This window comes from Chrysemys picta, chromosome 19 (genome assembly GCF_011386835.1).
Source record: "Chrysemys picta bellii isolate R12L10 chromosome 19, ASM1138683v2, whole genome shotgun sequence".
In the NCBI taxonomy this organism is placed as follows: domain Eukaryota; kingdom Metazoa; phylum Chordata; order Testudines; family Emydidae; genus Chrysemys; species Chrysemys picta.
In genome coordinates this window covers 4,415,782-4,441,179 of record NC_088809.1, presented here as the reverse complement: position 1 = coordinate 4,441,179, position 25,398 = coordinate 4,415,782, and the positions used below count along the sequence as shown (strand labels likewise).

Here is a 25,398-nt window from a genome sequence, read left to right as displayed (position 1 = left end):
GGCCACAGTGGGTCAGACCAATGATCCGTCTAGCCCAGGATCCTGTCTTCTGACAGTGGCCAGTGCCAGATGCTTCAGAGGGAATGAACAGAACAGGGCAATTATTGAGTGATTCATCCCCTGTCGTCCAGTCCCAGCGTCTGGCAGTCAGAGGCTTAGGGACACCCAGGGCATGAGGTTGCATCCCTGTCCATTGTGGTTAATAGCCATTGATGGACCTATCCTCCATGAACTGATCAAATTCTTTTTTGAACTCAGTTACAGTTTTGGCCTTCACAACATCCCCTGGCAGTGAGTTCCACAGGCTGACTGCTTGTGTGGGGGAGGGTTACCCAGGTGCAAGGAAGATGGTACACGGTGCCAACACGCACACTGCAGACTGGAGCTCTCCCATGTGAGCCTGGCACCTCCCCACCAGGGCGGACAGCAGGGCCAGCAACGAGTAAGCAGCTGCACCAGGAGAGACATCTCCGCAGTGGAGCATGGGGAGCAGTGGGCCTCGCCTGGGGCGGGGGAGCAGCTGGCGGGAGGTGGAGCCTATACTTGGGAGGAAGTTGGTGGGGCAGCGAGGATCGGGATGAGGGATACCTGCCGGGGCCTATGCTACTGGAACAGGGCGCTGGCCTGGGAGCCAGCCCGATTCCAGAGCTAGAGGCTGGGATTATGTAAGCCTCTGCGTCAGCAGGAACCATGCTGACAGACAGCGATGGGAGCAGAAGCAAGGGAAATGTATTAATGAACCGAACATTGCTGGGTAATCACCACATTAGCATTATTGGATCAGAACCTCTGCATAATTTGGGAAGAGTAACTACCTACGCAGGGGGCATGTTTACATGAATTTCCATCCATTTGCATCCCGATGAACCCCTTTCCATTGCATTATCAGCAACTCTCTTGGTGACCAGTAATGCCCCAGGGGCAGCTCTGCCCCCAGGGGCAGCCCATCAAGACCGCAGCAGTGACTTTCCAGTTTGGGGGCTAGCACCGTCTTTAAAGCGACAGTTTCGGTCTTCCAGCTCCTCTTCGTGTTGCCACAAGCTGCTCACTGGACCGGACCCCAGCCCTGGCCTCCCCACAGCCCCCTCTGCGGCCTGTGGGAGTTTTGCACAAGCCAAAGAACACAGAATTGATCCCGTGCCTCGTCCCACTGCTCTGGGCTGGGAACAGACTGTTGCTGCCACAACAGCACCTGGCTGCCTGCTCTTCAGGACTGCAGCCTCTGCACTGATCCTGCCATGTCAGATCTCACAGCTGTTGGGGCCAGAGCTGCAAAATAGCCAGTGGATCAGAGAAACCCAGACTGCAGCTGGAAGCTCAGAAGAGGAGGAGCAGGAGAACCTGCTTCTCCCCACGTACTCCAGAGCCAGGAAGGGCTTAAGCTGTAAAAATCAAATCTGGATCCACATGTGAAACAGCACCCCCAAGTCTGAGGGTGGTTGGTGCAGCCCATCGGAACAGTTGGGTTCTAGATTTCATGAACCACCACCCCCAGTCCGGGGGTTTGGTTCAGGCCTTTCTATCCAGGAGAAAAAGGATTCAAGAGCCTCCACTAATGGTGCAAAAGGTGGCAGAGGGTAAAGGGCTTCACAGGGCCTGGGTGTGAGTTACACCGTGGTATGTTGCTTCTCCTGCTTCATCTCCTCCCCTCCACATGGAATGTATGGTGGTTACACCTGCATGTGGCCCCGAAGGCAGCAGTCAGAGTCTCTGGGACACTCACATTGCTGAAGCTGCAAAACCACTCAGCCCAGAGCTGCTCACCAAGGGTCCGTCTTCACTGCAGGGTTAACCCAGGCTCCCCTTCCATCTACCCCTCCCCCCCGGATTTGGTGGTGCTTTAAACCCAGGGAAGCTGGCCCAGCTGGGGGTATGGTGCTACTTTAATTCAGGCTAGCAGCCCACCCCCTTTGCAGCGAGGAAGGGGCAGGCCAAATCCCTCCAGTGCTGATTATCCTCCACCGCCTTCCCATAATTCTCCAGGCCCAGAACAGACAAGCTCTCCCACAATTCACTGGCAAAGAGCCGGAGAGGCTCAGCTAAGTGCAGTGCTAAGAACCCGGGGGTATGGCCCAAGCAGCACACATACGTGGGAACACAGCACCAGTGAAGACGCAGTCGCTCGGGTTGGACTTTGCAGCCTGGCTGCTGACACTGGGGTTAGGCTAATCCGGAGGTTCAGACCCAGCTGCAGGGGGTTCTCTCTGCAGGGAAGACATCCCACCATAAAGCAGAGAGGATCATCCTGTGCGGCCATGTAAACGAGCGGAAGAGATTCCCCGTTACATACCTACGTCATTAGCCCTCAGTGGAACGAAACGCTGTCCTGCCTCTTGCTTTTGCAGCGATAACTGACTCAGCTCCCAACTTCATCTCATATGCTCCTGTCCCAGGCTTTTCCTGATAACCCCTCTTCTTCCTCCCACTTGGGCATCTCAGTTACACCAGCCTAACCCTCGCTGCATTGGATACCATGGTCCCAGCCAACTTTCGCGATATCTGGTAATTTTCGTAGAGACCCAGCTCCTGGTTGAGGAGAAAAGCTGGAAAATGTGACTCGAGAGCTCCCAAAGGCTCAGAACCCAGCAGGCAAAGAAAGAGAACCCAACACGGACTTTTTTAAAAATCTCATGGTTTTCAGCCCAATCTCACGATTTTGGGGGCCTTGGGTTTGGCAATACTGAGGTCACAGGCTGTGGAGCCAGGGGGGTCACCCAGGCCATGGCCTAACTAGTTTTTGGCCAGGCCAAACCTGAGTGGCACTGGAACCTTGTGTGCTGAATTGCAGTGCTATGCACTCAGATTTGGAGGGGATGGGTGTGGGAGCTCATGGGTCTGGGGTCAGAAGGCAAATCTATGGCATCCCCCTACACACACATTTTAAATCAAGCTCTGCAGCCCCCCTGACTGAGGACATCATCCCACAGACCGGATCCCTGCCAGGGGACCAGAATTGGGCACAATAAAGCCCTGAAATCACATTGCAGTAATACAGAAACAGCATCAGGTTTATGGTACCATAAAAATTAAGTGGGCTCCCTCTCCCCCGCACTCACAGCATAACCTTCAGATAAAGCCGTTCCACCATTCAAATGGAACAACTGTAATAGCAGAGTAGAAAGTCCTACAGCCCACCTGCAAAATTACAGGGCTAGGAGCATTTTGCCAGCCACAGAGCAGCTGTCGGATTGACTAAATGTCCCTAAGTGCTTTTTAATAGAACACTGCACAGACCGTTTGCAGAGCCCTTTGGCAGGCCAGGCCCCAATGATCGTAAGTCAGGTGTGCCCAGGAGGTTTGTCCTCATTCTCCAGACGTCTCCACTTATATAAATGGCAAATATGCTCTTAACACGTTATTCACAAATGCCGACATGAAGACGGACAAAGGATCATGCCGAAGTCCCAACGATCTCCAGAGATTCAGACCGGGAAAATCTTTGGAGCCACTGCAAGCTTTGCTGCAAATTGTAAAGACTTGTCGCTAGCTCTTGACCTGCGTGACCCAGACGGCTATTCTGCTTTCTCCAGGCTGAAGTATCCCTATGCTTTAAAGATGCCCAAGATAAGCAGGAGCAGCACAGGGACAAGCGACTCATAAAGGGAAGTTTGTCAGAATGTGCCTCTTCATCAGTGCAAACAAAAGATTTTTCCATTGAAATCAAACCAGAGCGCAAACCAAAACCAGATAGTCTGACACCCGAGCATCTGTCCATCCAAGTAAACCGACATGTCCTTGATTCCTCTCCATCCCCACCCCCTCCACCAGCACCTGTTCCCTGCACATTAAGAAGTTTAGGGAAGTAAAAAAAAAAAGCACCACAAAGTGCTGGGTCTTTTCCCACCGCTGAGATCTATGAAAAGCAGAGAGATTATTCTTCATAATGGACACAAAGAACCCACATTTTCAGCTGGCCAATCTCAAGACAGTCCAGTGACCATGTGCCCAATTTTACAGATGCAAGCAGTTGTGCATATCCATCTGGATGTGCAAAATCAACATCCAGAGTCATCCCCATCCCCGAAAACCACACAGCACAAAGTGTCATTAGAGGGACAGGGAACAGGGCCTTATAGTAAACATAAGAGTTAGGAGAGCTGTGTTCGTTTCCCATCTCTGGCACTGACTCCCTGAGTGTCTTTAGAGACGCTCACTTAACCTGTTCCCAGTCAGTTAAATGGGGGAGAATATTTACTTACCCCATAGGGGGACAGCATGGTAATGGTTGGAAAGTATGTTGAGGTCCTTGGACGGAGAGTGATTGAGAAGCATTAGTGACTTATTGGTTCACATATTTATATGTAACAACGTATAAAGCTATTGTGTAATACATGCATTAGCTGCATTTCAGACCTTCAAATCAAGAGAAGCCTACAACAAAAAATAAGCAGAGGATAAGCCAGAGAAACCCAGCCTCAAGAGGGGAGCCAGCCTGAATTCCTGGTTGCAACAGAAACCCGCTTGGAGTAAGAACATGATTGGTATCTGAGCCTTATGACACAATGGTTAATGTTTAACGATGCCATGTCACAAGTGATGAAGTTGTGAGCCTCGCATCACGGCACAGCTCTGTAGTGCAGAGGATGTGCAGGTTCGGCTGGAGACAGAAGATTTAAGTTCTTTATGGCCATGCAGAAGGGAATCTGATCCAACACTCTAGCAGTTTTGATTCAATCTCACGTCACTGTAACGGCTCACAGCTCAAGAAGCCAGTGCCTGGGATAAAACTGACCCCTTTTCACTGCTCCCCAGGCCTCTCGTCCAAATGGATCTTTCTTTTCAAAAAAAGCAAACAAAGAAGGTTTACTGCTTTACTACCAGTTTGCTGTATTCACTCCAAAGTGACTGGAGTTGTAGAACAGCCGGGGGCATCGTGGCTCTCTAAATGCACATTCAGACATACAGCGACCGGTCTGGCTGGCGCTCTGGAACAGGGTGGGCAGACTCGAGGAGCCTGTCCAGGAACAAAGGACTCCTCTGTTGAGTGACTGTAGGCTCAGATGATAGAGCTCTGCCCTGGGATTCAGGCTGGTTATTGCTGAGTCACCCATCGCCAGGTCCGGATTTCCAGTTAGGCGCTGCAGGCACATGCCTAGGGGCACCAGCGTTCTAGGGGCGCCTAGAAGTTAAAAGTTTCATTTTTTATGGAAAACACAAAGGTCAGATGTAGGTGGTGGGGGGAGGAGGGAGGGCTGAAGATGCCGCGTTTAGAGGCACATAAGGTGTAAATCCGGCCCTGCCCAGCCCTAAGTCTGGCCCTGGCTGTCTAGTTAATTCTAGCCATAGCTTATAGGAGGTGAGAACCTCTCTTTGGGACAGTGGCACTCCGAGTGTGAAACCTGAGCAGCTGCCAAGCACCAGGAAGCAGCTTAGGCTGAAATTTATGTTGTGTTACCAATAAAGCCAAACTCCAGGAATGGGGTGGAGTCTGGAGACAGGCTCTGTCTACGCTAGGGTTTTCTTGGGGAAAAAAATTCCGCAGCATTACTAACACTAGTGCAGCTCCAACGTGGGAGCGCTTGTGCAGATGGTTACTGGGCTCAGTGCTGAAATAACTGGGTGAAATGTACAGCCTGTGCATACATTATATTATCAGATGGTCCCTTTTGAACTTAAGCTCTATAAATCTATCAGTTTTCACACAGTTTTCTAAGCCTGCTCAGAGCAGTGACACCAGGCCAGCCCACAGAGGGAAGGGCGCTAGTCCCCAGAACTGTGTATAGGAGGAGAAGTGTCCATGAGATGGTCTCTCTGTGAAGCTGTGGTCCAGGCTACAAAAGTGTCCATGAAGCCCTGTGGGATAGAAAGCCAGCCTGCTTTTGGTTTTTAACTAGGAAATTTTTCACACATAGCGACTAGACTGACGCCTGGATGAACAACTGGCCTCTGTTCTTCTGAATGGCTGCTCTACTACTCAGCAAACACAAGCTGCATTTGTCATTCAGAACAAGCCCGTGTCGGAGGAATGGGGACAAACGCCCTGCACTATCTGGAGGACAGAAGGCGCTGATCCCATTTTGCTGAATTATTTTACAAATAAGAAAAGGGTAATGAAAGCATTGACAAAATACATTGGCAGATTAAAGAGCACACAGCGTGGCGGGCGAAATACAAGCATCTCTGCCAAAGTAATTAACCTTATGCAGATTTCTACCCAACAGCCTTTGTGACTGGCCAACACCACGAGAACCTGCCTCTCTGGAGACTCCAGCCCCTGCGCTCACCATTCAGATGCAGCTCCGGATTCTCCTGTGTCATCTCTTCCCTGCCACCCCAGCCCTTTCCTCTGAGCTCTCCATCTAGCTATACGGCAACAATAGCAGAACGGTCACTGACTTTCTAGCAGCAGGGTTTGAACTTGGGACCCACAGTGCTCTCTGCAGGAGCCTCTGGTGCTGAAGGATTCAGTCCCTAGCCACTGCGGTGCTCTTGGATCTCTTCCGAGGACAAAGAGCCCATCCTCTCCTTGTGTGGTTATGCAATCTTCCCCCACGCTGGCTGCCCAGGCCCACCTGTGAGGGGGAGAGAAAGGTAGCTCAGTACGCAGGTCCCACTGAGACAGTAACGGAGCCAAGTCAGTGCCATTTGCAGTGGTGTTGGAAACAGGACAACGCTCGTCCGTTGGGAATTGGAGCGGAGACCCACTCAGTTTATTCCACACTAGAGATTATTGACATACAGCAGCTTCATCTGCAGTGCAAGTAACCCCCGTGACCTTCAGAGGGTGCATGTAGCCTCTCTCTCTCCCTGCTGCCCCCTACTGTCATTTTAGGTGCATCTGCTGGGTTGCGTGGGTTAGTCTGAACAGAGCAGCGCTGTCTGCCAGTCCCTGGCCTTTCTGGTGCTCTCATCCAGCACTGACTGTTGTCTCTTCTCAGTCTAGCCTTGGGCAGGCAGACCCTTCGCATAAGCCATGAATCTCTTTCAAGAGATCACATCCTCCTCCTCCTGCCATGCTCACTGGCTTTCAGTCTCCCACAGGCAGCACCCACACTCCGGGTTTGTTTTCCTTTTCGTCCTGCACTGCAGCTTTCAAAGGCAGAACACACCCAAATAAAAAACAAGCCTCGTAAACGCATCAGTCTTTCATTGCGCACAGAGGCATTGATCAGCAGCATTACTCATAAGCCTGACAGCCATACAGCTAGAGCATCTGATTTTGGCAGTATGCCACTTGGGGAACATTCAGACCTAAGCCAGCCAGTTGGTGCCTTGTTTTATTGTTAAATAAACATATACAGTAGATTCCGCTGCTTAATAATGCCTCAGTTGCCAGCAAAAAGTTGTCATTATCCCGCAGTTGCTAATAAGTGGAAGGCAGGTTTGTGGGGCTGCAGTCAGGGAAGGAAACTCTGGGATGTGCCTTCCCTGGCTGCAGCCCCACACATCTGCCTGTGGGCAGGGCAGCAGCAGGGAAAGGGTCTGGAGCCCAGGTGCCAGGGCTTTCTATGGGGATCAGGGGCCCCGTGGGATTGCACAGGACCTCTCCCTGTGCTCAGCACATCCCACTGCTTCCTTCCCTGGGTGCAGCCTGGAGTGGGCAGCTCTGAACTCTGGGTTGCAGCCCCGCTCCTCACTACTGCCCAGCCCACAGCCCCTGACCTTCTGTGCTGTCCCCAGGCCCGGGGAGGTTTGCAGAGCTGCATCAGGGAAGGATGTCCCAGCACTTCCTTGGCTGCAGCCTCGCAAACCTGCCAGCAGCTGGGCCCTTCCTTCCAAAAAGTGTTGTTAAGAAGTGGCATGCCAGTATCCAAATTCCATTAACATTAAAGTGGATGGGATAGGATTGGTTCCTGGCAAAATGTTGCTATTAACCTGAAGTTGTCAATATCTGGGTTGCTATTAAGCAGAATCTACTGTAATTAAGGTTGAATAATGAAGGCCCAAGGCATTTTCTGGGGTTTAATGACCAGCTGGCAGGACTGCTGGCTGAAAGTCATTAAAGCCAATGGCTATTAATACCCCAGGATGTGGATGGGCCAAGGTCAGTAATGCACATTAGAAATGGAGGCCAAGCACAGATGGGGATTTTTATTTCCAGCAGTGCAAACTGCAGCAGAGTTTCGTGGATAGATTTGGGGGGGGGGGGGGGGGGGAGTAAAGGTATTAGTGATGGGTGTCTTGTGGCAGTGTTGAGGAGGGATCTGCAAATGGATCGAAGAGGGTACGGCATGAGATGAGTTTATCACAGCACACTGCACTTAGCCAAGAGCTCTAAGCGCTTTGCTCCCTCTGGGAGGTAGGCAAGTTTGTTATCAAACCCATTTTTCACATGGAAAAACTGAGGCACAGAGTGAGAGAAGAAAATGACTTAACCTCTAGGTCACACGGGGAAATCAATGGCAGAGGCAGGAACAGAATCCTGCAATCTTGACTCCCACCCATGCAGCTTCAACTGCTAAATATTGCATCACTTCCTTCCACATGTTCCCATGCGGGACCGTCCTGCAGTTTAACCCACACAGACCAGGTAACTTACACACAAGGTAAGTTAATAAATCAGAGGGAGCCACTCAACAAATGGGCCAAGGAGTCCATGCAACCACATCCCATTCCATCCCTTCCCTCTGAACCCGAGGTGCCCCACCCTCCAACCCTTTTGCTCTCACATCCCATCTTAGCAAAACAGCTGCCAGAGTTCATAGCCATGCAAGAGGGAGTGTGCAGCTCTGCCTTCCCAATTGCTCCGCAGCTGGTAAAACACAGGGGGGAAGACAGTGTTTGTGAGAACACACAAATTATCTTCACTGGTCTTATTACACTTGAATGGCAAGCCAACAAAAGAAGGCATCATTCAGGCTGTACCAGTGCAGCACTGTTGTTGTTTCCCTTTATAAAACATTCATCAGTCCAACCCCGCGGCCGCAAGCAGGGACAGATTGGGAGTAGCGATCAGCTGAATATCATTGTGCAAGTGCCTGCAGAATAATAAAATAGCCTATGAACAAGGCAATGGTCAGACGATGGGTAAGTGACAGACAGAGCCCCGAGCTTACTAGTTCAAATCCAGCTTTGGCCAATTGTTCGGTGACCCCCGTGTATTATTTAACCTGTTTATATTGCAGTAGTGCTTGAAAGCCTCAGCCAGTGCCCACATAGCGCTAGGTGCTGTACAAAACAGTACATGACCAGCCCTGCCTCATTTACTGACTCGGGTAATTCTCAGCCCACTTCCTAAGGGAGGAATGCCCTCATCAACAAAACAAAACCTGTCGACCCCACACCACCATAATTGTCCCAGCGGACAAGGCAGACTAAACACCCCTCCTATTCTTAGAAGAGATGCCATCAGAACAGGGCTGAGGCCCTGTGTTCGGAGTTTGTACAGTGCCTAGCACAGGGGAGTCCGGCTCCATGACGGGGGATGCTAGGTGCTGCAGTAATACCATAGGTGGACCAGTGTGTGCCATTGACCCTGCCCCTGCCCTGCCTCTTTCCCCAAGGCCCTGCCTCCATTGCTCACTCCTCCCCCCTCGCTGGATCGTCTCCATCTCCCACCCACCCCAGCAAGGCTCCCTCTGCAGCCTGACAGAGCTCGCTGAGCAGGGGCTGGCGTGGATTAATGACCCGGTGCCTCCCGCCCCCCACAGTAACCAGACTTTTGGTGTCCGGCCAGTACATCTGACAGGACACTGCCTGGTCCCCTTTTAAACCAGACTTTCTGGTCAAAAACCAGGCACCTGGCAACCCTAAATGGTACTTGGACCCAAAGTGGTGGGTCATTTGGGGTCAAAATCTAGGCCTCTCGTGACAAAAAAGCAAGTTTCCTATTTAGTACCTTTTATGTCAAGGCTCCCCGGTGATGTGAATCATGCAGGTCCCTCTCAGGCTGAATTAGAAAGATGGATACTCTTCATTTGCACTTTTCAGCTTATTTTCCTCCCCTCCAAGGCACTGCCATAATGGCTGTTTTGTAACTGCTTGGCAGCACATCATTCTGCGCGAGACAGGCTGCCAACAGAGCTGCCTGAAAGCGATCTGGAAATGACACTTGGTCCCCTTGCTGCCCTTGGGAGCGTTTAAACCAGGGCCCCAAACGCAAGCGGACTGTCCAGTACCTGCCCCGAGAAGATTCCATCTCGTGGATAAGAGAGAACGCAGAGATGGGAACGCAATGGGTTCGTCCACGAGCATATGCAGCTAGTGTCCCTTTGCCTTGCTATCTCGCACTGGTGGTGAGGGTGGAAAGGTGGCGGTACTCTTCCACGCTTCACCCACAATATTAGCTCCATCCCCTCAAGACACCAAAGTGAGATGGTAGATTGTGCCGAGGATCAAAGCCGTGATCAAATGGGTTCTGCGGGGCCACCCACCCATGATGTTTGAATGCACCCTCAGGCTCTGCTAGGCTCCAGGACGTGGCTACCCAGCCATGGGGCACAGATGTCCCACTGGGAAAGTTGGTTTAGATTCCCCCTCGTGAGGAGAACACAAAGTAAGAGGTGGGATTCCACTCTCTCTATGGTTCAACAGCTGCCTGAATCGGGGCTACCCTGTCTATTAGCCTGGATTCTGGAGGGTAAAGGCAAGTGTGTTTAGAGATGTGGCACAGGGACTACCCAACAGTGCCACAGGTTGCTTGTGCAATGCTAGTAAAGTCATTACAAAGCAAGGCAGCACCTTGGGGTGGGCACCAGCCACGGAGCAGCTAATTCTCATCCTTCCTCCCCGGCTTCCAGTTTAATCAGCAAGAATCTCAGAGTCTAGAAGGCAGTTCCGAGAACAATCCCTGCTGGGAAAAGAGGCTGCTCTGATGGGAAGTGGGAGGCCACTGATGATTAAAAGGAATTTCATCTGGCAACAGTACTGGGCTAATTACACTGAACTATCCCAATAAGTAGCAGTCGACGGAGTCTTGAGAGCACAAGATCTCATATCTCCCCTCCTCCCCCATCCCCTTCACTAAAAACAGCCCTAATGAGGATGTAATTAATAGAAAGAAAGTCTCAAACACAACATAATAGCTATTTACAGTGATTAACCTTAACAAACAGCTTGGAGCCCTGACGGGGGAGACACCCCCAACTCCAATAGAGCAAAAGCTACAGGGGAACATGAAAACACATTGACTCAGCGCAGCCTCTCACCTGCCGGCCACCGGTTCAAAGGGAGCCCAGGCCAGCAGTGACTGAACCGTGTTACCACATAGGGCTGTTTTGTGGCCTATGGGACAAGCCTGGCAGCTCTCAATCCAGCTCCTGGTCATCACATGTAGCCATGTCCCAGATCCACCACTACAAGTGGCACCAGCTAGATGCCGTTTGGAAGTCTCATCAGGGAGGCCAACGGATTCTCCCGCCCCCACGGCCCTTAGCAGCGATCCCTCCAGGTGAGGAGCTGCAGCACGTGGGCGGGAGCAGGGGCAGCTTGCACCACTGCTGCTTGTCCCTTTCTGGGGAAAGATCCTGAACCTTCTCTCACTCTGGAGTCAGAGTGGCAGCGGCGTTAAACCAGTGTGAGCAGAGAATCAGGGCTCAAGCATGGGCTTCCTTCTCCAGGACCATCAATCTGGCACCTTTCACCAGTGCGAGACGGCGTTCAGCCGCCATGAAAGGAGGGGGATCACGGGTGAAGGTAGGAAACTGGCAGGCCGGCCTGTTAACATGTGATGCTAGAGATTTGACTTGGGTGGACACTGTGCTTTAAACTGCAATTTCTAGGCAGACTCTCCAGCCCAGGCTGATGAAAACTGGTGGCTCTCATTATAATTCCACCCTACCAACCACAGACACGGATTTTTGTCTTTAAACCTTGCGGCTAATATTAAGCAGCCATCCTGATCTTGGGCTGTCTCTGTGTCTCAGGGAACATTGTGGCTATAAGGCTTTTAGAGTTAGAATATTTACAACACATTCCTCCCCTGGGCAACTAGACTCCAGCAAAAATGACTGAGCCGGAGAGCTGGGGCGGGGGCATCTGACTGTCAGGGTTAGCAGGTGCTAAAAGCAGAGATCAGACCTCTGCATACATGGGCAGCTAGGAGAATCTGCACTGAGCTTCGCAAGGCACCCAAGACTTGCAGATGCAGAACTGTGTTTCCACAAGAGCATCAATATTTTATTTTCCCAAACCAGACATTAAAGCTAGTTAAAGTGTCGGAAAGGGAGAGGAGAATGACAGCTCTTTGCAGCCCTTTCCCCCAGGTGACTCACCTGCTCTTCGTGGGCCGTTGCTATTTAATAGGCAAGCTTCAAGTACAGGCTTGGTTATATTTTTTTGCAAGAGGTAGAAAGATCAGACCCACATGCACAGATTTTCCAGCCTCTCAAGGTCAGGGTGAAAGAACTCCCTTCCCAAGCAGCTTCTGATTTTGTACAGCCCCTTTCTACCCACGCAGGTGCACAAGCTCTGTGTTTTGCGCACACAAATCAGGCAAGCTGGCTGCACAACTGGGGCATCCACAACTCTCTATAGTTTGTAGCAGCTGGAGATGCAGCCAGTGGATCAGCTGATACACAACTGAAGGGAGTTTTAAACTATACCACCGCTCCCAACGGGAGTTGCACTTCTATAGCTGAAGGCAGAATTCAGCTCTAGGAATCCTGAAGCCAGGAAAAGGTCACAACCTATAGTCCAATGGTACTGAGCTATTGTTTGGGGTAGCTTATTAATATTATGCACTGTCCAATGATCTTGATCTCCCTGCTCTTTACAAACACTGATTAAGTCTCAAACACTCTGGCAAGACGGGTACCAACATTTCACAGACGGAGAAGCTGCAGCACAGAGAAATCAAGTGACTCTCCCCAGGTCAAACAGCAAGTCGGTGGCAGAACGAGGAACAGAATGCAGGAGTCCTGCCTGTCAGTCCTACGCTGTAACCCTGGGACCAACACGCTCTCTTAAACCCATGTTTGTATGGGTTCAAGATTCAAGATCTGAAAGATTCTGCTCAGACTTCCTGCAGGTCTACGAAGCTCCCTGTTGACCGGTTTTCTTCTTCTGTGGTCTGGAATGAAGGGCTTCTCTTTAATGGCAAAGTCAAATGGGAAAAATTCTGCACGGTAAGATGGCTGCTATGGCACCAACTTCTTCCATCTCAGTTAAGGGTGGGATTTTTAGCACAGACACCACTGAGAATAAAAGAGGCAGGAGCAGAGAAGGGCAGGCTGGGCACTGACAGCCCCTCTGTTTTCGCTTGTGCGTAGGGAAGGGGCAGGCTGCTTTCTGAAGGGATCTGCAATGATGGTGCTCTCGGTGTGCAAGAGACTAGCAGGAATACACAGAAAACATGGCTGTCATTCAGCATACAGGGAATCAGTCTGATCAGAGCCTCGGGCTGGGGCCCTAGGAAATCTCTGTTTGTACAGCTCTGACGAAGGCCTTTCGAGGTGAGCAGTGTGTTGGCACCTTGACGACACTGTACAGTGCATTATTTGGGAGGAAGGCAGTTAGAAAACATTGCCATGAAAAGGGATCACGTCTGGAGCCCTGGATATCCACCCAACTGAGTGGTCCCTTTCAACCCTGATATTCTATGTTTCTATGATTCAGACCCCCCCACTTCCCCGAGGACATTAACCTGTGAGCCAGAGGATTCAGGCTAGTTTGGGACTCTGTAGGCACCTAGAATTAGATCTCTGCAGACCTAGCTCTGAGGTGCTTATTGCCCCTCATAATATCTGAGCATTTCACCATCTTTGATGTACTTATCCTCACAACATCCCTGTGAGGAACAGAAGCGCTGTGTTACCCCCATTTACAGATGGGGGCACAGAGACTAAGTGACTCACCCAAGGTCACACAGGAAGTCTGTGGCAGATCAGGGAATAGAACCTGGGTCCCAGGCTAGTGCCCTAAGCCCTGGACCATCCTTCTGCCTGCCACACCCACAGCAGGATCAAAGTGCTCACTTATAAAACCGTAGAACCCATTGAGGGAAGATGTAGGGCGACAGGCTGCCTCCACAAGCCTCTGCTCAGGTGATATCAGTTAACATCACCAGCTAGCACCACACTCTCCACAGCCACAAACATAAGTTCTGTGTTTTGAAGGCAGTTGAACAGAATCTGCCCCGTGGCTGGGAGGGTTAATGGAGCTGCTGTCCAGTTACTCAGGTAACTCCACTGGCTTAATGCCAGCAGCACCCAATCCAGCCCCTGTTTATGTTGTGTTATCACTGACAATTAACTAGAGCCCTTTCCTGCTACTTTATGCCGCCACTTCTCCCCCGTGCTGTCACTTCTTCGCACTGGAGCCTCGGCACAGATACCAGCAGCTTGGGGACTGTGTGGTCCAGGCCGCAGGTGTTTGCTGGAGGTGTGGTGAACTGTTGCAGTGTGCTACACTCAACTCTGCAGTAGCTGAAGTGTGTGTGTGTGTGGCGGGGGGGAACAAGGGGAGCAGGGGAACCCTGGAAGGGAAGGAGAGATGCATCACAGGCTAGTCAGGAGAGAGATATCAGGGGAGCAGAGAAACCAGCAAAGGGAAAACACGTTCGGGGAGGGGGGGAGGGAAGAGTCACAACAGGTGTTTCTAACAGCTAATCTGCCTCCCCAGCTTTATTCCAGGGCAGAGGCACAGGGTATTCTAATGAGGATACCTTGCATTTCTAGAGAGTCAACAGTCATTACGTCAGACTGTCTCAACCAGCTGCTAGACCATCCTATGTTGCTAAACCCTCCACCCCAGTTAGAGCCCTGCTGTATAGGAGGGAGATCCAAATCTGTTAAAGGCTGAGAATCACCGCATTAAGGAACAGACCCAGACAACCACTATTAGTAAGGCTACAATTTTATCACAGAGGTCGCGGAAGTCATGGAATCCGTGACTTCCTAGACTGCCGTCACTTCAGCCGGCAGCGGCGGGGAGCTGCAGGATCCCCTGGAGCACCGAGCAGCTCCCGGCTGATGCAGGCGACGGGGGGACCCCACAGCTGAGCTCCCCATTTTGTCACGGATATTTTTTAGTAAAAGTTAAACTGGTCATGGGCATCCATGAATTTTTCTTTATTGCCCTTGACCTGTCCATGACTTTTACTAAAAATATCCATGTCAAAATCTTAGCGTTAGGTATTACCAGGCTGGGAAAGTGAGGGTTATTGATTGCACCTAGATTACACTGTAAATTGGGGGGACAGATCAGGTAATAGAATCCAGGAGCCCAGACACCCAGCCCCCCGCTCTTTCCACTACTACAACACATGCGGACTTACAATCTAACCTTTACTTAAAGGGTTAATAGTTCCTCTTGTGCATCCACCCTAAACTTGCCTCTCAGCTATGTGCCTGTTAGTAAGAGGTCCATAGTGCCCTGTGATGCAAAAGGATGCTAGACCCATCCACCCTCTCTGGAACTTAAATGGATTCAGTAAGAAGTCTGCTGTCAGTTACACAGGGTGCAAAGCCCACTGAAGTTATCAGGAGCTGCAGCAGATGTAGACAGAGCCAAATTCTGTTCTGTCATAAGATGGTATTAAATAGACCATTTACATTAGGCTCATCAATTTCCAAGAGTAAGTTACAAACCATCTAAGAACAGTTTGCACACAGAGGGGCCACCTGCTGCTCTCGGTTATGTTGCTGTAGCTCTGGCATGACTCCATAGGAGTCAAAGGCATTACTCTGCATTTCCACCAGTATCTGAGTGCACAGAATTTGGGCCCCGGGTATGAACCCCACACCTGGCAACTGAGGCCTTTATGTATTCTTCCTCTTACATTATCAATGGAGAGTGTGACCAAATTAACTTAATTATTTAGCCGAAAGTCAGAGCATACAAGCAGTGACTTGCATATTAGGCTTGGCTAGTTCAGGATCAACTCTGCCCTGCTGAACTAAGACAGCTTCAAGAATTCTAAATTACAAAGATTTCCAGCATTAGAGTCTTAATTTTGGGTAAATTGCTTCAGATTTACACGGCTGTAATAGTAGAATTTGGCCCTTCAGACCTGGTAGCGTATAGCGCTGATGCCAGTCGTTTTTCAGCAATGGTTTCTTTCTACACATTAGGGGCTCGCTCCTGCAAGGAGCTGAGCCCTCCAGCCCCAGATCAGTAGAGCATTTAAGCATAACATGAATAGCCAGACTGAAATCAGTGCCGAAGACAAGCATGTGTATTAAGTGCTCTGTTGGACTGGGGTCACAATGCCCAGCACCTGGTAGGATGAGCCATAAAGATGGAAACCAAGTGATCTTAGCCTTTCTATTTTTAATCAGAAAGAAATTGATCTATCGATTAAAGGGACTACAGAGAATGCCACAGGTGCAGGATGCGTGGGAAGGGAGAGAAGTGGAATGAATGAAGGTTGTTCATTGTCATTACGTTTATTTTGTGCACAATCAAAATGTCTTTCAAATGCAACTTGCTTCTTCCAATCCCCCACATAAACACAAAATGCCACCCACTCCTGAGGTAAAAGCAAGCACCATAATCCATCCATGATTATCTGAACAGCTTTATATGTCACACAGAAAGAGGGCAAAGAAAAAAAATGCTATTGATGAATTCAAATAAATCCACAGAACCTCTGCAAAGCTCCACCACATGAGCACCGACCCGCCTTCTCCAGGGGATTTGAATTAATTTACTCCAAGGTGCAACTTGCAGTCAAACTGGGGCAGAGCGCCAACTTTTCATGCTACATAATATTCTCCAGGGGACACATGGAAAAGCAGCTCAGGAGATGGAAATGCTAAAAAAGCAGCATCACAGTACATTAGCTTTGGATTTTTACCATTAAGATGAGAAGAAATATTTCTGCCATGAAAGAGGCAGAGTGGGAGGTGTATAAATATTTGTGCGCATGTCTCTGATGCTAAGCTTCACTGGCAGACACGCATCTTGGTGTTCTAATCTTTAAACTGCAGCCTGGCTCCATGGGAATCAGGATTTCTGGTTTATGTGACTGCATCATTCAAGACTCAGCCTTTAAAAAAAAAGGAAACCAAAAAAATGTCACCCTCCTGAAAATTCACCCTAAGGAACGCGCTGTGTGTCCTGGAGTCCCACCTGCCTTCTAAGGGATGACATTGGAATTGCTCAACTGTGTGTCATATGGCTGCTGCAGTTAATACTGGAGAGTCTCCTTTAGCTGATGCAGGAGGAACCTGCGCTTTTGGAACAGGAAGATCTAGGTTCTCCTCCCGTTTCCCCCATGACATTCCTAATAGCCCCTCCATGTAATCAAAAGGTGGCCTTAACATGAGGCTCCAAGTCCAAACTGGAAAGCTTGAGCCAAGTGACAATCAGTTCCCCTATTATCAACCCCAAATTCCCCCTCAAAGCCGTGAGTCTTGGGTCAGATCAAGGACTGGGTTCTTCACACAGTGCGGAGTCCAACGGCATCTGGAAATGATCTGTGGGCTAAACTAGGAGAAGACTTACTTGGACTTGACTGGATAAATTAGAGTTAAGATGCACAGGGAAGAGGAGATTTCACACAGTCTAGCACCAAACTGTGTCTACACAAGGCAGCGGGACTGGTAGAACTTGGGTTTAAATTGACACTTTATGAAGTTAAACCATTGCCAAAGGGTTGTGTGGACCGTGGACCCTCTTGTTTCAGGGTATTTCAGTTCAGTTAAACCTGTTCCTAATCAACTTCAGTGAAACCAAAATAAGCCAGTCTCATACTGAAACAACCGTGTCCACACTGCCTTTAGCACCAGTTTGGCTGGAGAGGTTTAAATTCACACCTGAACTTATACAGTACCAGCATGTTACATGACTCACCATTCTGGAGCGCCCCCTCCTGGTCAGACCCAGTGTTGCAGCACTTCTGTCTCTGTGTCCCCACACCCATCTTTAGCCTCCACCAGCCAAGCCACTTTAAAGCATCCAACCCCTTCCAGGGTAACAGAGTCCCTTAGTTCAAGTCAGACAATATTGTGGAAAGGTGTTGTCCCAGAGTGCCCACTCATGGGCTTGGGTGGCCCTGCAGGCACCTTGCCTCAGTTTCCAAAAATAACTCACAGCTGCAGTCTTTAAAATATCATCCCTCTTTTCCTGGGCTCTAAACAGCAGCCGCCTCCCAAGAGAGGCCCTTTGGCCCCTCTTCAGTTCAGAGTTTCACAGGCCTGCTCCCGGGGGCTGAGTTCTTCCCCCCAGGCCAGTGAGGCCGTTCCCTCAGAAACTCTGACTGGGCTGGGAGCCTCCTTTTGATTCACCTGCCCTGTCAGCTAATCAGTCTCTTAACCCTTGCCAGGTGGGCCTAATTACCCCCCCACACACACACACACACCTGTGTGCACTGGCTGGACCCCATCCACTCTACAAGGCCCCAAGCCCTTAAAGCAACATTGGGGGAGGGGTGGGTAGCCCCATGGCTTCCCTCTCCCAGAGGCCGACCGCTCCAACAACTGCTTCAGTTATATCCCAGACTTCATCTTGTCTCCATGGACCCGGCTAACGGGTCTCTCACTCCACCCGCTCTGGCCTTGAAAGGCCAGTGCCCTGTTACAAACATCAAAGCAAAGCTTGGGCCCTGTGGAACTCAGCTTTCAGACCCTTCTTTACAGGCAGGCTCCCAGTGGCAACAGCCTAACCGCTGGCTCCTGGGCACCAACCATTTGGGATAGGGCCTGGTCTACCCTTACCCCGAGGGCCTCTGTCAGGCCACAGTCCTCAGCCACTTCCGAGCTCCAACCTGGCTTCTTGCCTCACCTCAGAAGATCCTGTGTGCTCCCCCCCTTGCTGTTCATCCTTTTTTCCTCTCTGGCTGCCCTCTCTCCTCAGACTAACTACAGCCACAGGAAACCTCCTGCTCTTCCCCAGCTGGTCTAGCCTGCCTCTTCCACTGCAGGGGATATTGGCAGGGTTTCCCTGCCCGGGACCCTCCCTCCAAGCTTCCTCTTCCTTCTTTTAAGTCTCACACCCTGCACAGGTGCTGTGAGGTAGGACTAATTGCACAGGGCTAAACGGCCCAAGCAAGTCATTTCAGCTCAGTTTCTCAAAGGCATTTAAGCTCCTGACTTCCACTGTAATCAAAGATATTTAAGTGCCTAACTCCTACTGAGGATTTGAGCCTTGGTTTCCCTGTCCCTCAGTTCCTCATCTGTGCAATGGGGATAAGAGCAATGCCTTGATAAATACATTAAAAGATTGTGAAGTGCTCAGATTCTGTAATGATGGGGGCCACAGAAATCTCTAGGATAGATTACCTTTGTTAGTTAATCTTCAGGGTACAGGCTGCACCTTGATTGAGCTTGTGTTAACTTCTTATCCATCCCACCTTGTATTTAGCTGTGACACTCTGAAGACGAGCTCTGTGTAAGCTCAAAAGACTCTTTCAACAGTAGAAGCTGGACCCATAAAAGATATTATCTCACCCACCTTGCCTCTAACTGCAAGGTAAGTAATGTCCTCAGTGGCCAGTCAGTCAACCCCCCTGCCTGGCACGCTTTCTAGTGCACGTACCTGTGGAGAAGAGGAGTGTCGTCAGAAGAATGTTTTCCACGCTGGAAAGGAAGCAACCAATGGATGCATCGGATAGAACCTGAAAGGCAAGGCTGCATGTAGAGGAAGAGAATAGGAACCTTACAAGAAATGCCAGGGGCTGGGATGGTGACTGACACTTCACACCCTGCTATTGTGATTGAGAAATGATCTCATTTGCAGAGTTAATAGTGGGACTTCAATTTACAAATGAAATATAAAAGCTACCCAGAGACTATCTGCCATTTTAAGGCAATAATGGTAATCGCCGCTGCCACTACCTGTGTGGGTTAAACCGAAATAGTCAAAAAAATCTGACTGTCAGCCTGTCTTCAGCACCTGATTTATTAATGAGCACTCACAAAACATGCTGTAGGGTTGCCAACCCTCCAGGATTATCCTGGAGTCTCCAGGAATTAAAGATTAATCTTTCATTAAAGATTATGTCGTGATGAAACCTCTAGAAAGACAGTCAACCAAAATTAGCAACCCTAATTGGCAGCCCATTCGCTTCAGCATGTTAAGTTCCTATAATATGTATGTGAGGATTTTTTTCAACCAGATTAGATCCTGAAGCTTCAATGCATTAAAGTGAACCACAAGGGAAACATTTCAGTTTGGTAGTTCATGGACAGCATTTTCCCACCTCAAAGATGGCAGAACTGACTCCCCTCTATCCTTGACATTGTGGTGAGGGGAGAATTGTAGGAGCTGCATAGTCCTTGACAAGCTGTGCCCTCAAGCCAATGACAGCGTCCAAGCACCATCATCAGAACAATCACAACAACAATTTGCGTGGTGAGTTTAAAACGGAAAAGCAAAACAGATATTAAAAAGCCTTTTGAAACCTTGAAATTAAATGCACCGTGGGACAAAAAACACACATGTGTATATATAGCTTTATTGAATACTGTAGATGTTTCTTGGTGGAGAATATTAAATAGACCCTAATTGCCAGACGACAGTGAGTGACAAGCTTCACAAGGCCAAGAATGATGACTCTTTGCAGAATGGTAATTACTGCTGCATTATGCTTAGTGCTTTCAACAGAGAAAGAAACTCTCTACAAAAAGGCTAAAAATGTACCTGTGGATCAGCTCCCATTGCTGCATTTAGATATCTAAGAGGTGGGAATATAGAAAACAGGACCTTGAGGTTCAGCACACTTGTTAATTACCTGTGATTCACCAGCCCAGTGGTGGAATTAGCTCCCTGCTGGAGGCAGCCTGAAGATTTGAAGAATATCTGCAACTTGGGAACAGAGAAATTTTGTATTGTTTCAGGAAGGCCAGGCAGTTGGTGCAACGTCAAAGCTTTATTATTTCCAATTCTAAAATGTTACATAACACAACGAGGGAGGGAAGGGACACACACAACATCCTAGTAAACGGAGACCCATTCACATTCCCTTTCCTGCCCACCCCCCAACTAAAAACACAGGCATCTGTTACTGGTTATAATGAAGATAAAGACCTGGTTGAAGACATGTAAACACATATTAGGGTGAAGTACACCTTTAAGGGATGAAAAATCTCTTTCGTAAAAAGTATTAGCAAAGTTGCGCATGTCTGCATACCGCATTTGCATGGGTGGATGTCTACACTTCATGCTGAAGGTGTACATTCCAGTTCAAGGAGCATGTGGGATTGTTCCCCTGAGTATGTATCTGGGATCACTGGCGCTGCTGCAGTGATTTTTATTTTTAGCTATTTTTAGCATGCTAGCTTGATGAGAGCTAGTGCAGGTATGTCTCCTTGAGCTGAAATTTGCACTTTCCAGCTCAAAGTGTAAACATATCGATAGTCAACATGGATTGGGCCTGGCTCTTCTCTCACTTGGGGCCTGTATCCTGTATCCACGTCAACAGGTTCCAGATCCGACTCTGAATCAGGGGCAACTCTGCTGAAGTCAACAGAGTTATACAGGTGTGAGCAAGGGGTGAATAGGGTTTTGGGACAGTATCAGCCCCACACTGATGTTTAAGCAAGAGTGTTTCACAAAACAATGTTAATTGAAGCATTTTCAGGCTTTAAAGCAACCCAACAAAGCAGCGAGGAGTATGTCAGGAGTAAAACATCCCTCCCGTAGTGTTGGCGATTTATATGTGCTGGTGAATGAGAACCAAAGAGCAAAAGTGGCTGTGAAACACAACAAAACTGACTAGGCGGTTTTCATTGTCCAAGCTGAGTGAAGTATAACAATGAAACAAACAGGGTGGATGGTGATAAGGAAAATTCGATTCTGCCTTACTAACGCAAAGTGGTGGTAAATAAGACACGGAAGGAAACTGGGTTGTAAAAAACTGGGGTAACAGTTTCAAAAATGCCCCTGAAATTTAGATGTTTAAGTCCCATTTTCAGAAGTAACGTAGGCCAGATTTTCAAAGGTATTTAGGCACGTGAAGATGGAGATAGGCGCTTTTGAAAATCCCATTTGGCACCTAGGCATCCATCTACATCTTTAGGTGCCTAAAGACCTTTGAAAATCTGGCCCTAAATGTCTTAGTCTGATAACCCAGACCAAAAGTTAAAATGCCCATCCCGTAGCACATCACCCCAGCAGGCAGCACAAAGAGCAACAGCAGGGTGCTTGGTTGGATGCAAAACCACTTGGGGTTGGGAGCCCCAGTACCTGATCTCATTTACCTTTATCCTATAGTCATTTGTAAAATCCAATGCGTGTGTATGTACATTGCAGGGTACTTTCCTATTAAAAACAAATATTCCCCCACCACCCCCACCTCTCATAAAAACCCCAATTTCTGCAAGTCTCAGAAGCAATCCTCAAAAACAAACTGCTATATATATTCTAATAACCCTACAATCAATTAGTGAGCCAGGAAGGGGGAGGAGAAATTGTGTAAACAGGTCAGCGTGGCTAGTTTACAAAGGGGAAGGTGACTCACCAGTGGCAGTGAATTGCTTTTAAAGTGATCAGTCGTTCCTGGACAGCACTCTTTGGAGTCTCTGGGTCTCTTTGCAGAATATGTGCCTCATGCGAAGCCCTTTGAAGGACTCCCATTGATCTCTGGGCTTTGGCTCGGGCCTTAAAATGCTTGATCACTTTATAGGAGTCATGGGCTTGGCCTCTAGGCATCTGCCAGACATTGGGGAAGAGTGTATACCTCAGAGAAGAGGTGGGGATGGCACCAGACCAGCAGCTCTCTCCAGTTTAGATCAGTGCCAAAGACCCAAGTATTAGCGCATAAGAAACTGCAGCCAGACAGATGTATGAGATCTGGGGACAGCAAGGAGAAAACACAGACCTGGCTTCTTCCACCCTCACAAGGGAAAGCAGCCTTCTTTTTAGAACACATGGCTGAGATGGCTGCCCAGTGCCATCAGCGTTCTCCCACTGAAAGGTAAAACACACAGAGTTGGCAGCACAGAGAGAGGCTGCTCACAACACCAACTTCAACACAGCAGAGACCAGAAAGGAGAGGAAACATCCTACCGGAGAAAGATTAAAGGAATCGCACCAGCCATCCTCTTCCACGGCTCCCTCCCTCTCTAAATAAATGACCATCCCCAGCAGGCAGCCATATTCAAGAAGGGCCCTTCGAAGGGAGGAGGGTGGAGCGCCATCACACCGGCTAACAGGGATCCCTGATTAAAACAATAATAAACCCAGTAATAACTGCGATGAGAATACTCAGGATGGAAACCTGGCCCCACAGAAGTTGGTAGCAAAGTTCTCACTGACTTCAAGTGAGCTAGGATTTCACCCTTGCCGCTTATCGAGGGACGTTCACCCTGTGCAGAGAAGCAGCACAAGGCTATGCGCCACTCACACGCTCTATTTCAAGGGCTTTCCTGACGTGCAGGCCCGTGGGCAGGGTGTGGGTGTGAATCTCACATAGCGCCGTTCACCTGTGGATCTCAAAGCACTTCACAAAAAATGGGCAGAACTCTTACAAAAATCATTTACAGGCGAGGAATCTCAGGCACAGAGATGCACAACGTGATTTGCTCAAGGTCGCTCAGTGAACCAGGAATACAACACAAGTATCTTGATCCTAGTTCAGTGCTCTCACCACGCTGCACTGCGATGTCCTTACCGAGGTGGGTAAGTGTTGAGCTCTCCATTTTACAGAGGGGGGGAAATGAATCTCAGTAGAAATACTAATACACAGCTGGCTGGCTACCATGGTGTCACCTGCTCCCTTCCTCACTCAGAAGAGCATCCCTCCAACCCAAACGTTTCCAATTCTTCTGCAGCCAGCAGGAGGCAAAAACAAAAGCGGGACAAACTACGCCGAGCGGACAGCAATGTCTCTTTCCAGCCAACGGCAAATAAATTAAGGTCTGTGTGGAATCATGGTGACTCAGAAGCCACAGAATGCCGGGGTTCGCTCAATCCACGTGGAGAGTACAAGACTGGATGTGTCAGACAAGTGTGCTGGATCCAGGTCAAGCAGTGAGACGTCGGCTCCCATCAGCACCAGGGACTTGGGTGGATGCGTCGTTTGCCTTTGAAATAAATAAAGACAAAGATTTGGTTGGCTGTGGGAGGGGGAGCAGCTTGATATAATTATTTTGTGTTGCTTTCACCTCCTCGGCGTCATTTGAAAAGCTCGCTAGGAACAGCGGCGATGAGAATGACTGTGGATCATTACGGGGGGCTGCGTCAGCAGTCAAGCCCCATTAAACTTTATTAAAGGAAGCAGAGCTGAGAGAATAAGGACGGGAGGAGAGAATGGGTGAGAAAGAAAGAAAACGGAAGGGTTGCTCATGGAACAGCAGAACTGGTTGAGCTGCCTTCTTCACTGAACTCCTGGGAGGTGCCGAGCCTCAACTCCCAGGGTTTCAAAAGGAGTTTATGATGTCCAGCACTTTTATAGATTCACAGTGTTTATGGCCAGAAGGCATCATTAGCTCATATAGTCTGATTTTCAGCATATCACAGGTCATTACATTTTACCCACATACCATTACATTGAGCCATGTGACTTCAGTTAGACTAAAGCATTTCAGTCCTCAGGAGAGTAAGCTATTGTGTGTGCCACAGGAGAAACTGAGGTGCCCTCAAGCCCCTGCGATGGCATGAAATTGATTAGGTGAGATGTACCCAGACGATGCTAGCAGGTGACTCACCTCACACTACAGAGGAAGTTGAACCCTCTCATCCCCCCACCAAGATCCCTGCCAATCTGATAGGGGAGGGGAGGATTCCTTCCCAGCCCCACAGCTGGTAATCATTTTGACCCTGAGGATGTGAGCGAGAGACATCAGCCTGACATCTAAGAAAAAGGACTTTTTGTACCATCTCACATTGGCCCATGCCAGCACTGTCCTATCTCCAGCTGTGGCTGCACCCTGATACATCAGAGGAAAGCGACCCCCACCCCCCACCTCCAGCAGATTACATCTAGCTAATTGTGCATTGGGGAAAAATCCTTCCTGACCCTTACAGGCAACTGGCTCAAGCCCTGAAGCATGAGCTTTGATTATAGTTACTGTCTTAATCAGTCAATTCGATTCTCTCTAAGGCGCAGGGAATGAACAGGGGGATTCAGACTCCACGACCAAAAGGGACCACTGCAACCACCCAGACCGACCGCTCCCTGCACATACAGGCCATAGACCTTCCCCTAGAAGTTGGATTAAAGAGCTCCGTCTTAAAGACTCCGAGCCACAGGGAGCCCGCCCCCTCCCCTGGTAAGCTGTTCCAATGTTTAATTATCCTCACAGCTAGGAGACTGCATCTTATTTCAAGGTTGAATGCCTCTGACTTCAGCTTCCAGCCATTGAATCTTGTTATGCCTTTGTCAGCAAGGCTGAAAAGCCCCCACTATCAGATCTCTTCTCCATGAGCAAGCACCTACACAGGGTGAGCAAGCCATCTCTCATCCTTCTCTTCGAGAAACCGAATAAACTGAGCTCCTTACGCTTCACGTTGTATGGCTTGATTTCTAGCCCCCAGATCACCTTCGTGGTCCTTACTGAACTTTCTCCAGTATTTCCACCTTCTTCTTGCAGGCCCCAGACTGGGCACAGTATTCCAGTAGTGTCCTAAACAACGCTG

The 25,398-nt window shown here is 49.3% G+C and overlaps 1 protein-coding gene across 26 annotated transcripts in view; it reads right to left on the bottom strand.

Moving 5' to 3' along the window:
* Positions 1-4,275: 4,275 nt before the first annotated feature.
* Positions 4,276-25,398, bottom strand: part of RPH3AL (rabphilin 3A like (without C2 domains)) — a 105,953-nt gene continuing 84,830 nt past the window's right edge. For 13 of the 26 annotated variants that reach the window (XM_065573233.1, XM_024105911.3, XM_024105910.3 and 10 more), the window contains one exon: positions 20,671-23,843. In XM_065573233.1, the coding sequence (XP_065429305.1) occupies positions 23,809-23,843 (35 nt within the window). In that variant the 3' untranslated portion in view covers positions 20,671-23,808. Of the gene's footprint in view, positions 6,513-20,670; positions 23,844-25,398 lie in introns of those variants that run through there. The other 13 variants (XM_065573221.1, XM_065573229.1, XM_065573227.1 and 10 more) reach the window with 2 other exon arrangements.